This window comes from Corylus avellana, chromosome 3, assembly GCF_965113065.1.
Source record: "Corylus avellana chromosome 3, dhCorAvel1.hap1.2, whole genome shotgun sequence".
NCBI classification, from domain to species: Eukaryota; Viridiplantae; Streptophyta; class Magnoliopsida; order Fagales; family Betulaceae; genus Corylus; species Corylus avellana.
The window spans coordinates 22,792,919-22,807,073 of record NC_142492.1 but is presented as its reverse complement, the minus strand read 5'-3'; the positions used below and the strand labels follow the sequence as shown (position 1 = coordinate 22,807,073).

Sequence of the window (14,155 nt, the reverse complement as noted above, 5' to 3'; positions counted from 1 at the left end):
AATTTTAGAGGGTGATTAAGATTTCAATGTGAAATTTGCATGATCATATACCACAGTTGTTTGGGTCAAGAATTAGTACTTAATTTTATTTTTGTTGCTCTACATGAATGCAATTGCGCATCTTTGGGATTACATTTTTTAATTATTGTGTCTTAACTTTGATGCCTCAAGATAAATTAATATTAGTTATTTTTTCTTAAAACTCATAATATACGAAAGAGAAACTTACAATCTGAAAAGCTGAAAATGCAAATATATATATATATATATATATATATATATATATATGGAGATATGAGACTTGATGGATAGAAGAGAAAATTATAAAATACCAATTAGAAGTAGCTAGGTCGAATAGTTAGGCTCTTTTAAGAAAAATATATAAACAAATTCATTCATGTCGGCATATGCTGACTTGAATGAATTATACCAAATGTGTTTGGTATAAAACATATTTAATGCTTAATGGGTCTTTTGTGATATATGATGGAAAAATGTGAAATGGGATGCATTTTTGCGAAGAGGATTGGATGGGTTTTGGGGTGCTGGTGCGAGATGAGAAGGTGATAGTGATAGCGGTGCAATGCAAAACTCTTGTGGGGTGCCTTGATCCTTTGGTGGCTGAGGCTAGGGTGGCACTGATGGGCTAAGGCAGGTTCATATGGAGGGTGATGCGCAGGTGGTGGTCAAGGCAGTAAACTCCTCGGTGACGGATTGGAGTAGAATGGGGCTTTTGGGCGGTGTTTGGCAACTGGGTTGAGGGTTGCCTAGACACTCTGTAGTTTTAGGTTTAGGGTCATTGCACACGTAACCATCATGACCCACTTCTTAAAATTACCCTATTAGCCTTCATTTTTTTGCCATTTGTTTTCTAGCGCTAGTCTACCCTCACGGTTTGTCTGACTCTTCTCCTTCGCGACTTGTCTTCTCTCCTGCGAGCTCGTTTCACCCCCCACCCCCAAGCCTACTCTGACATCATCATTGTCAGGAGGGGTGGCGCCTATCCTGTGCGGGCGTGGAGACAAGAAGACGAAGAAGGGGAAGATATTCAAAGGGTCGTACAGGAACTCGAGGCTGGAGAAGGAGAAGATAGAGCGAATCAAGGACAAGGTTAAGGTCCCCAGGTCCACTCCTTGGCCCCTTCCTTTCAAGCTCATCTGACCCATTCATAGCACTTTTCTCAATCTCTTTTATGTTTGTAGTGTTCGGGGGTTTATGGTGATCAGATGTAGTGTTGTGGGTTTTGGGGTTTGGGGTATTAGGTTTATGAGTTCTTCTTATGTGATCAGATTTTGTACATTTTCATTGGCTATGCTGCGAATGAATTTCTCTTTCATGTGTATGTTTTTCTTACTTGTTATTATTTGACTTATATTTTTAGAAATAAAAATGTGCAGGGGGCTGCTTTGCGCTGGGCGATGTGGACTGGCTCTTGGACGAAGAAATGACGAGAGAAAGAAGAAATGGCTCGGAGGGCAAGATGGTCAATTTTGAAGTTCAAAATCCATGGTCAAAGTGTACGGATAGTCAGCACCCCAAACAGTGCTTGGGCAACAATCAAGTTACCAAATAGACCCCAGTGGGAGATACCAAGCGCGAGCTTCAGTCTATTTCCCATTGGCGAATGACTCATGTTCGAAGGGAAGGCAACCGTGCGGCAAATGCGCTATCCAAAGTAGCGACGACAAGTGTTATGTATCAACAATGGCTTGCTGAGCCACCTGATTGTACCAAAGATATTTTATCGATGGAGCAATGATATTTTATCGATATTTTATCGATGTACCAAAGATATTTGCTCCATCTCCTTGAGTTGTTTCTAACGAGAATGCTGTGATTGCTTTATATATATATATATATATATATATGGAGTGGCTAGAAAATAAACCAAAGAGAAAGTATTTCTAGTAATTTAAGATTTATTTATTTTTTATGTGGATTTCAATATTGTTGAAAAGAGTCAGAAGCCTTTTTATCTTTTCATTTAATAAAGCCCAACTAATTAGAAAAAAGAAAAGAAAAAAGGCCCACTAATATTTGTTTTTAGCCCAATCAATCATTTTTTTTTTCTATATAATAAAGTTTAAAATTAAATCATACTTAAAAAAACCCCGCATAGAGCAGGTTATATTCCGGTAAGAATAAAAATGAAGTTTTTGTAACATTTTTTTCTTTTTCCTTTTTTTTTTTTTTTTTTTTTCTGAGAAGTGTTTGTAACATTAGTAGTTAAAATAACTCCTTAACTTAGTAGGTTGAAAAAGTGAAAAAGATAATAACAACCCAAGAAACATTCATTAAAGCTTACTAATACAACACACCAATCTCACTCAAAAAAAAAAAAAAAAAAAAAAAAAAAAAAAAAAAGTACGCACACCAAATTGCCCTTTCCCCTTGAGCTTGAGTTTGACAAAAGAAAAAGTATGATTCTTACTGGAACAGCTCACACGACTTCATATTCTTCTTCGCTTCTCACACATAATAGTAGCACCATGGTGTCTCCTTTAGTCCTTTTATAGGAAATCAAAGATTGTGTAGAAAGAAAGCAAGCAACAATTAATATATAATTAATTTGAGGAAAAGGATGGATGGCGGGTGAGTAAGAAACAGAAGATTCCAGGTGGTGGCACTTTTATATATATATATATATATATATATATATGTGTGTGTGTGTGTGTGTGTGTGGGTTGGGGATTTAGGTATTATTAGTCTACTAGGTTTACTTTTCCTTAGTATATTAGGTTACTTGCCTTTCTATAAATTGAGGCCTCTATATTCATTATCATAACAGAATATCAATACAATGTAGTCATTGTCTGCTTCCGCTCTTCTATATCTCTCCATTATTTCAACATGCTATCAAAGCATTATAACATGGTATCAGAGCCACTTTTCCGTGACCTTCAATAATCGTATTTTATAGTGTTTTCCTTTTGTCGAATTTTAGTCTTATCGCCTTACATCAAGTGCCGCCAAAATTTCTGCTACCCATAGTCTCAAAATCGTGCCAGCCTATAGATCCGGAATTGCCATCGGCCTTCCAACGCGCTACTATGCGCCTCCGCCAGTTTCTGCCTACGCCGTCGTTGCCCTTGCAAGAGCTACACGCTTTTTCCGCTGACGATAGTTCAGACGCCGCCAAGTATAGATCCAGAGAGATCTGAAGCGTCTAGGCTTCCATGGTGGTACTCACATGCGCTACCAGAAGGTTCTATTCATCAGTAAATGCACCTCCACGCGCGTCCCAAGAGCAGTTTACGCGCCGGCAAGACTCGCCTAAGAATCTATTTGTTCCTTTACGTGCCTCTACAAAGCTTCGATCACATCTGCGGTAGCGCCAATCAATAGATCCGGGCCAGACAAGTTCAGATCCGCCGTACACAACCACATCGGAGTATTCACGCTCCTACACGGGCCGCTGAAAGTTTCAGCAATTCCTCTACGTATGAGCTTCACGCGCCAAGCGCCGCCACCTATTGTCGTTCTGCCACAGGCATGTTGGTCTGATCGCTTCCACCATCACACTGTTCGATAGATCTCGTTCCGATGATTCCAAAACATGCAACTTCTCCTCTATCAACCACTGCACGCACACTCATGCGCCGATAGAAGGTCCCCGCGTCAGATCCACATGCCAGGCAATTGCCGCCTCCTTTCGCGAGTGCACCATACGCGCCAGCGCTCCAGCCCGCCATGTCAGAAAGTGCCACGTTAGCCAGTACCACGCCATCCCCTATGCCACATCATACCTTGTCCACGTCAGCCCTAGGCCACGTCATCAAAACGGCCACATCAGCGACTCTGCCACGTCAACACCTTGCCAGAGTTGTCTTTTTTGTGTTGACTTTGACTTTGACTTTCTATAGTGTTGACCGTTGACCATTGACTTTGGCCGGACTCAAAGTTGACCAGATGTTTTCCACTCAATTTTTTGTCCTGATTTCAAATTTGTGGTCTATTTTTGCTTTTGGCATCTCTATATTGCAAAAAACAAGATTCTTATCCAAATTTAGGCATTTGTTTTATGTGGTTTAAGTCGGTTCATGCATTGTTCAATTCGGTTCCACAGCCTTTTTCTTCGGTGCAGTTCAATCCAGTTCATTCTTCTTGCGCTAGGCACTCTCGGGTCAGACCAATCTTTCCTCATGTCCATGGTTTTCAATCGGCCCACTTATGCCTTGTCAAATGCCACAATCACCGGTCAGTGCAGCCTCTCCTAGGTCATTGATCCATTACTAGTGAGAATTTTTTGGGTCAGACCTTTCAATGGTCCAAGGGTTTCAGGCATGATTAGTCTTTTCAACCGACCCTATTTCTCCCTACTTAGCTTAGCCGACCAGGCAAGACGGTATACTTGTTAGAATTTTTGGGTTAGACTTTAGCTCAACCGACCAAGCGAGGCGGTCCAAGGGTTTTAGGCATGATTAGCCTCTTCAAATGGCCCTACTTATCTCAGCCGACCAGGCGAGACGGTCTACTAGTTAGAATTTTTGGGTCAGACTTTAGCTCAGCCGACCAGGTGAGACGGTCCAAGGGTTACGGGCCACACAAGCCGCTTTTAACCGCCCTGCTTTCTCTCTGCTCGACCAGATGAGGCCAACTATTTCATTACTAGTATATGGTTTTCAAGTCAAATTATAACCAAGTGAACCAAGCTCAAGCTTAAATGCATGGCTCAATTAAGTGTAGAATCCACTATTGAACTAGTAACTTTTATGGCATTACTCCGGCAACTCTTTCTGCATAAGCAGCTTTTTCGGCAAATTCATTTTTTTTTTTCCCTTTTCTTTTACCCAAACTCAAGTTTACACATTGAGTTTGAGGGGGGATATTAAGAATACTATGTTAGGGTTATTTACTTGCTATTTACTTCCTTATGTATTATTAGTTTACTAAGTTTACCTTTTCTTAGTCTATTAGATTACTTGCCTCTATATTCATTATCATAACAAAATATCAATACAATTTAATCCATTGTGTGCTTCCGCTCTTCCTATTATTCTTTCGCTTTTCTATATCTCTCAATTATTCCAACATGCTATCAAAGCATTCTAACAGGCATTCCAAGATGTTAAAGACCGTATCACCGGTTAAATTCTTGGCCTTTAAATCAACAAATGCTCTATCTAGTAACAACGACACTACCTGAAAGATGTAGACAAGTAGAAATACTTATAATTACTCATCCAAACACTCGCCCCAAGAGCAAATAAAAACCCAAATATTGCTAAACTTAAAATTTTAGAATTCCGACAAAAAAAGAAGAAGCAAATATCACACGGAAAAAAGATCAAGTAAAATTTTGGAGATTGAATCCTTTGCACAACATGACAGACCTCCATTATACCAACTCTATAAAACTTGAGTGGAAAGGACTTGTCCCGGGTTGATTTTTGGATACTGCAACGTGCAACAGAGTGTTGTGTTTTTCATCCTTCCAATGTAGCAGTTTGCTCTCCCACAATAAGGCATCTTTAAAGCAAGCTTCCCGAATCCATCCTAGTATGAGTCGAATGGCTGCGACCTTGTCATATTTCAAGGCTACATGCAGGACATTCTCGCTTCGAATTGTCACATCTTCATAAGACTTCGGGCAGCCTTTAGAAAATTTGGTTAAACGATCGAGGTTTTCCATTTGAGCTACGTAATGAAAAGGAGTCACACCCTCCCTTCCTTGAACACGGACAAGTTCACTATCAATATCAAGTAACATGTCCACTACTTGGGTTAGGTTTCTTTGCAAATCAGGGTTATTTTCAAGCTCATGGAGCTTTTGCAAAGCAAGGTGCATGGGAGAGAAGCCAGTGGCGGAGCCACGTTGGTGTTTCACGGCACCCCCAATGATTTAAAAAAAAAAAAAAAAAATTCCTTTTCCCTGCTCTGTGGCAACTTGTTGGCGCTCTGAGCTTATATACACACCAAGAAAATAAGAAGAAATAGTTAGTAGAAGAAGAACTTAATAATAAAACCTTCATATATATATATATATATATAAGTTGCTGCTATGAAACTGATGGTGAACACAACTGGGAGAGAAGTAGAATTTGGCATTTTTTTTTTTTTTTTTTTTTTTTTTCATTTTGTGGGTGGTCATGAACTGCGATGTATAGATTTTTGTGTTTTAGAGTGTAGGAATCTGCTTACTTTTTTTATTCTGAAAGTGTTATATTGCTGCTGTTATGTTATGATATTGTTTAGTCTCTTTAGGCTTTGATCAAATTAAGAGAAGAATACATGTTACTAATTACAAAACTAGCATTTTCAGCAATTAAAATTGTTAAAATACGACTTTGCAACAAAATTGAGAATGATTTTTCTTGCAAATAGTTCATTTCTCTATATTGAAAGGGAAATTGTTGAGAGCTTTGATTTAAATTTGATACTTAATGATTTTGTACTTCTAAGATAATGTAAAGTGCAGTTCTAGACATTTTTTTTTTTTTTTGTATCTCTGTCTTTTTGATATAGTGCCGACATGTTACATTTCTAATATATCAATTTGAGCACATATTTATGAACTTTTATTTCTTTTTTTTTTGTGATGCATATATTGTGTAAATTACCAAATTTTTAGGGTGGAGAAAATTTTTAGGACGCCAAAAAAATTTTAACGGCACCCCCAATGTGAATTGTTTGGCTCCGCCACGGGGAGAAGCCATCTTGATTAAGCTTCCTAGCAAATGACGGCTTTAACTTCACGATCTCCGTAGCAAACCAGGTGTGCCCTTCAATTGCAGCTATGTGTAAAGGAGTCTCAACAAATGGAATCTTATTGATTCTGTCCAAAACATTTGCATCTTCTTGTATCAATGCATACAATGCATCAATGCTTCCCTGTTTAGCAGCATGCCTCAAACACTCATCCATTCTTTTTATTCTGTCTTTCTCAGCAACATCCATCTCCATCAATGAGTGCAAGGCATCAATACATCCTTGCTTAGCACTATCCCTCAAACGCTCATCCATTCCCAAGATAAGATGGTGATAGTGATAGTGATAGTGAGTCAGTGACAGTTAAATTAAAGGGATGGCTTTAAAGCTTTATAATACAGAAATGACCAGATTGGGCATCCACCTCGATATATATTTCTAGGGTTTGGATCACATCTGCACACGTCACTCAAGCAACGAGTTTTACGTTGTTTCCCAACAATGAAGCGTAAAGACGTCCCGTGCGCTTTATTTTTATTTTTTACATCTTAATTGGAATCTTATGGGTTTGTCCACATTAATTAGCTTTTGTTTGGTTTTTTTTAGTGTCTTTGTCGGCAAAACCTAATCTGCTATATAATTTATTATTGTATAATCTGTAAATTAAGTCTGACTGAGATGATTAATGAAAACGATAGAAATCATTTTTTCTTTCCCAGCGAAGAGACTTCGGATCCTCTAACAAATTAAGTTTTTTTTTTTTTGTTTTTTTGTTTTTTTTTGTTTTTTTTTTGGTAAGGCAATGCTATTTATAGAAACGTTTCTCACTATAATGCATTTTCAATTTTATTTTATCTACTAATTTAAGACCGTTCTTAATTGACACATGAACGGTGGTGACATCCTAAAAAAAAAATGTCAAATTTAAAACAAGAAACGCGCTTTTCAAACCAAACTGTCTAGAATCTAATTTTTATTTGTTTTTAATTTCACGAGTTATTTCCTTTGTCAATGAGGGAATGATGAAGGAAAAATTGAGGGAGTGATAAATGAAAAGAGAAATGTTAGGTGCTCTCCTTGTGTCTTCGTCATTCTAAGTGGAAATTATTTTATAATATCTTGTGTATTTTTATAACACTCACTCTTATTGTTTCATAAGCTAATGTATCATCTCTCATCAATAAAAGGTGACAAAATTTGGTCTGTGGTAATACATTATATATATATAAGTTATCATCTTTCACCATTATTCGCTATTTTTTGTAATATTATATTCAATATAACATTCTTTGTTTTATTTTTGACACTCATGCAGGCTGCAGCATAAGACATGCACTAGTTCAAGAAATAAAATAATAATAGAAAAAGATATTATTTTAACAAATGGCATATTTTTAAAGAAAAAACTCCCCCAAATCCATTACATCAGAAAAGTTGATCGGTTAATCAATACAGAGAATCCAGACGACGTACAAAAAAGAAGAAGAAACAAAAAAAAAAAAAAAAAAAAAAAAAAAACGAAGATGAAAAGAACAGGGGAACCTCTCCACAGTCACCAAGACCTACAAAAATGAAAAGAAAAGGGGAACCTAAGGGAGACTTGAGAGGAGAGGCATGCAGGAAGTATTCCTATAATTAATAAGCATTTGCATCCCTCCTATCAAATCAAATTGACAGACGGTTAAAGGAAATGGCTTTAAATGATGAGAAGATTCGCCTTTTACAGTACGTAGTACAGCATTTATAGGATTTGGATGAATGAGATCTACACGTCACTGAAGCAACTTGTTTAACGTTGCTTGCTCTTTCGGAGTTCTTAGCTTCTTTTTTTCTTCTTCTTTTCCTTGGGCAAAGTTGAAAGTTCAAACCATGGAATAATAGCCATAACACCACCATAACAAAAGAAAGAAAAAGAAGAAAAAAGAAGGTAAGCATCGTGGGAATAGGAGGGTCCCAAAAAAAAGTGGGCTTGTTTATGAAAAAATCCTTTTCAGTGATTTTTTTTTTTTTTTCCCCTCTGGGTGTGGCCAAAATAAGATATGCATCTACTGATTTACTTCAAGTGTTGCTTTGAATGAACATGCACGATCAATGTAATGGAGTTGATGAATACCATCACACCTTATTCGGAAGTAAACCTTCATAGACTATTCTGATTTCTGCCCAATGATAAATTGAAGTAGAAAACCCACAAATTTAAACTCCATCCATAAATGCCACGGCAGTTGGCAGGCAGATGTGTTTAATATGGAAAGGCACCAAATTATTTATATTACGATTAGGGTGGTATAAGTATTCTCTTAAACTTTTTATATTAATTTTTAATTTTCTAAAACTATTTAAAAATTTTATGAGTATAAAGTATTCCAAGTTTGTGGTTAATATACTTTTATTTATTTATATATTGAAAGCCTTATTAGGCCAAGTCCAGCCTTCATTGATGGAGTAATAGCTTAATTGGGCCGAGCCCGGCTTCATTTAGGGCCTAGCAGTGCACTGGGCATTTATTTAAATCTTGGCAACTTGGGCCAAGTAAGGCCCTTTTTAAATCAAGGCTCGGCTGAGAAAATGCTTAGGGCCCGAACCAACTATATATATACCAAGCATTTTTCCTATTCATTTTACCTCAATTTCTCACCAACCTCAACCTCCATGGCTCCTTATGGCCACTGGAATGGGCTCCATGGCTCTCCAGGGGAGAGTTTTTTTTTTTTTTTTTTTTTTTAATAATAGTATATATATATATATATATATATATATATATATATATTTGTAGTATAATTAATATTTTTTATTAGTATTTTGTTAGAAAAATTGGTTGAATATAGAAAAAAGTACATCTATTTGATAAAGTATTCAATTACAAATATCTTTTTTTTTTTTTCTTTTTTTTCTTTTTTTTTTTTACAAATATCTATTTGAAAGTACAATAAGCTTCTTTCATGAACAAACTAACCAACTAGCATCCTAAGCAGCCTCATCAACCTAGTTTTTTTTTAACTATTTTGGTGATCCAAATCACTAAATTAAAAATCACAAAACAGTACTCAGCAACCTCAACAAAATAGCTAGTAATTTTCGTTTGGTTCACTCACCAAATAAATAAAAAATACTAAAACATTTCTCTCTCCCTCCCTCCCTAGTCTTTGAAAAAGGTTTAGTATTTATAGTATGTGTACTTTTTTCTTTGTTTAAATATTTTTTGTCTAGTGAAAATGAAGGTTAGTTAAATTTATGAATTTGTACAATTAGGATAAAAAATGACACAAACTATTTATGAGTACATGTTTATCAAATTAATATATTTATTTATCAGTTCGGGTTCTAAGTTTACATGTTCTTTTAAGAGAAAAAGGCCGGAAATAATTAAGAACTTGCTAGGATTAAGGTTAACGTGGTTGATATTACTTCTTTTTGTTCGTACGAAACTAGAGGTACACTTGGTCGATCTAGAAAGCTAATAAACTTTTTTGTATGTTTGATTGTTTGTTTATTTATTTATTTATTTATTTTTATTTTTAAATGTTGCCATATATTTTCTCGAAGAAAGGAACACAGGAAGTTCAAAACTTAAGACCTCTTGAGTTCGTAAGTCTCGTAATGCATGTAGCTAGCTAGGACGGCCCCCATTTTGGTTGATAAAGCGTTAGGCATGGATGTAAGTAAGGATCCCTAAATTACAACGCGATTTGAAAAGATCTCACAAATTTTAAAACCTCTCAATTAAATTTATATTCCGAACTTTCAATTTGAAGCAATATATATCACCGGTAGTTTCTTGATGTTAAAAGTGATGAAATAACCTTTATACCCCTAAAAATTTTCTAAAATTTCAAATTTACCATTAATTAAAAATTACAAATTAAAAAAAAAAAAAAAAAAAAAAAAAAAAAAAAAAAACATTCAAGAGGAATTTAGTCTTTTTAATTGTTTCCTACATTAAGAGTTAACATCAAAAATTGATCAAGGAAGATGTATATTGCATCAAATTAAAAGTTTTTAAAATTTAAAATGATCTTTTCAAAACATATAATAATTCAAGAGTACTTTTTTAAGTTTCGCATAAAAAATTAATTATTAAGTTACTATTCATCTTGTATTGTAATATTGACAAAAGAGATTAGGTTTCCATACAAAAGAATTAAAATGACTGCTTAGCTCGTTCGTAGAAAAAGTTAAAAAGACAAAATAATAATAATAATAACTTAATAAACATTATTCATTAAAGCTTAATTACTAATACAACATACAACACACAAGTACATCACACCTCACAGAACAACAACTGCCCACAGCAAATAAGCTAAAACCAGCCCAAAACACACCTATACAATAATACAAACCAATCAAAACAGAAAAACAAAGGAAACAAATACTGCAGAACCCATACGTACAGTAAACAACGAACTAAGTAGCTAGCTAGATGCTTGACTCGGCACCCATCTATGTAAGAGTTGGGTCAAGCACTTTGACTTTGGGCAGAAAGGCTTCGAAAAGTTTCCTCCGCCTAAACCTCACAATGCCTTCCAAAACCGGAACCAACAGAGGAGAAAACATGAAAGCAACTACCTCCAGAGCATCTAACCCAGAAACGAAGTCTAATGGAGATGTGATCAATAATGACGCGACAAAACACAGAGAGAAGATATAAAGGGGTAGGAAGAACAAACCACTTCGAAAACCACTAGGGAGGAGAACGAATATGGTAAAGACTGTTATAAAAAAGGATATCACATTTAAAACCGCAAGTACAATGAAAAGGTATTCATCCATGATTGCTGTCCCCGCATAGTGTGCATCTTCAACAATAGCACCGGTGGGGGCAATGGTATCAGCCAACTTGTTATCTTGCCAAACTCCGCCAGGGGGGCTGAGGGTTGCTTGAAAGGTGACTGTTACAAGCAGCGCAGCAACCACCAATAAGATATTGCGTGTGTCATTTGTCATTTTTGTTCTTTGACGGAGAAAGAATATGTACATCTTCTCGTCAATTTGGACTGGAGATTTCAAGTAGTCTGCAAAAGATTCAACTCTCGAAAGATGGAAAATACAAAAACGTTTGGCACAACGTAGCATGTACTTGATCTGTTGGTTTTGCTTGTCAGGTGTATTCCCTTGTAATATGTCAGACGCTGTGTAACCCCTGATATTCTTGGCACTTATGTCAACTTTACGGGGGAAGAAGGACTTAAAATTCAATATCAATCGCACAATCTGCATGATATAATAAAGATGCACACCCATGATCTCATCAATATATAATAGCCTATTATACGGCTATACTATTCAACCCAATGTTAAAGCAAACTAGAAAAGGAACCAAATTAAACAAAAGGGAAAAATATAAAAAAGCCATCCAAATTACTAGTCGTTTGCAATATAACTCCCTAATATTAAAAAGTACTAAAGTATCACCAAACTATTAAAATGTATAAAAAATGTCACTTGTTTTTTTATATTCCTATAATACCCCTATTCATTTAACAAATAAAATAATAAAATAATTGTAAAAAAAAAAAAACCAAACAATTTTTTAAAATACAAAAAAAAACAAAAAAACAATGGGCAAATAAATACAAAAAAAAAAATATATTTTTTGGAATAAATAAATAATTTAGGCCAACTACAGTAACTATTCATGTCGTATTAAAGTAAAATCAAAGGTACGGTTCTTGAGATATTAAAAAAATAATAATAATAAAATAATTTAGTCCCTGGAGTCAAATTTTGTTAAAAAATTATTTTTATTTGACCATTGATTTTATTTTAATACGACATGAAACAATTTGTAATTTAGGCCAACTAGAGTGACTAATTATTTATTTATTCCAAAAAACTTTCTTTTTTTTTTTTTGGTATTTATTCGCCAATTGGTTTTTTTTTTTTTTTTTTTTTTTTTTTTGTATTTTTCGCTAATTTTTTGGTTTTTTTTTTTACAATTATTTTTTTGTTATAGGAATATAAAAAAATAAGTGGCCATTTTGATACATTTTAATAGTTTGGGGGCTACTTTAGTACCTTTTAAACTTTATGGGACTATATTGCAAACAGCCGGTAGTTTAGAGGCTTTTTTTATATTTTTTCCTAAACAAAAGCAAATGATATAAATTAAAGATATTAAAACAAAAACATAAAACATCCCTGACTAGCTACCAAGTTCAAGTAAAATCATTTTAAAGACACTTTTTAGCACATTTTTGTGATTGAATCCTTATAGTAACCTCTTTGCACGTATGTACAGCAAGATATACCTTCATTGTACTAACTTTATCAGAGTAGAAAAGATGAGTGTATAGAACTTGCCTGGGGTTGATTTTTTGATACAGCAATGTGCAACACAGTGTTGCCTTCCTCATCCTGCCAATTCAGTAATTTCTTCTCCCACAATGAGGCATTTTTAAACCAGGCCCGCCGAAGCCATCCCAACAAGAGGAGAAAAGCATCGAACATGTTGTGTTTGAGGGCAATATGCAGGACAGTCTCTCTATGAATTGTTACATCTTCAATAGATTTGGGGCAGACTTTTATAAATTCAGCCAAAAGATCAAGTTCTTCTGTTTGAGCTGCGTAATGCAAAGGAGTCCCACCCTCCCTTCCTTGGACACGAACAAGGTCTTCATCCACATCAAGTAGCTGGAGCACCACTTGAGTTTGGTTGTTTTGCAAAGCAAGGTGCATGGGGGAGAAGCCATCTTGATTAAGCTTCCTAGCAAATGATGGCTTTAATCTCATGATCTCCATGGCAAATTGGGTGTGCCCTGCAGATGCAGCTATGTGTAAAGGAGTATCAACAAATGGAATTTTTTCCATCTTATCCAAAACATATGCATCTCTCTGTATCAATGAATACAAGGCATCAACACTTCCTTGTTGAGCAGCGTCCCTCAAATCCCTCAAACTCTCATCCATGTTTTCTTAGAATTATTAATGAGTACTTGGCAAAGAAGAAGAGTATTGGCCGTCCGCTTTTTATAGGATTGTGAAACTATTTTTTTTCTTAAAAAATAATAAAATAAAAATTACTATTCATTTCATTTTTCACATATTTCCGAATATTAAACGAGTGAATCCTATTAAATCGTAAGTATGCCAAAGAGGAAGAGTCGAGAACAAACAATATATAATCATTGGACTTCTCATGGCATATGTTTAAGAGAAAATAAAATCGAAGGTGAAAAGTGGGACTGAAGGGCTACAAGTGTCATGTGGTCGGTTAAATATAGTGAAAGTCATATCAAATAGTAATGACAAAAAAAAGTAAATATAAAATCATTCCATTCAAATTAATTAATTTAAACTTTGAAGATAAAATATTAAAAGGAAAAAAATATTTTTTAGTCCTCTAACTATTATTCATTTTCATTTTAGCTCTCTAATGTTCAAAAAATAATAAAATAACCCTAGAAACTATTAAATAGTTGCAATTTGGCCACTCCATTTGTCAATACTGTCAAATTAGATAGAAAATGCAAAATGACGTCGTTTTGGCAAAATTAAGTTTCTAAAA

General features: G+C 35.1%; 2 protein-coding genes across 2 annotated transcripts; both read right to left on the bottom strand.

Moving 5' to 3' along the window:
- Positions 1 to 5,022: 5,022 nt before the first annotated feature.
- Positions 5,023 to 6,864, bottom strand: LOC148586953 (uncharacterized). Its single transcript, XM_088514417.1, has 3 exons — positions 6,642 to 6,864; positions 5,345 to 5,787; positions 5,023 to 5,142 (listed from the first exon to the last, which is right to left on the bottom strand). Exons 1-3 carry the CDS (start codon positions 6,862 to 6,864, stop codon positions 5,023 to 5,025), a joined length of 786 nt encoding a protein of 261 aa, XP_088370543.1.
- A 4,042-nt stretch (positions 6,865 to 10,906) lies between these two features.
- Positions 10,907 to 13,557, bottom strand: LOC148586952 (ankyrin repeat-containing protein BDA1-like). The gene is made up of 2 exons (XM_088514884.1): positions 12,952 to 13,557; positions 10,907 to 11,862 (listed from the first exon to the last, which is right to left on the bottom strand). Exons 1-2 carry the CDS (start codon positions 13,555 to 13,557, stop codon positions 11,092 to 11,094), a joined length of 1,377 nt encoding a protein of 458 aa, XP_088371010.1. The 3' UTR covers positions 10,907 to 11,091.
- Between the last annotated feature and the right edge of the window lie 598 nt (positions 13,558 to 14,155).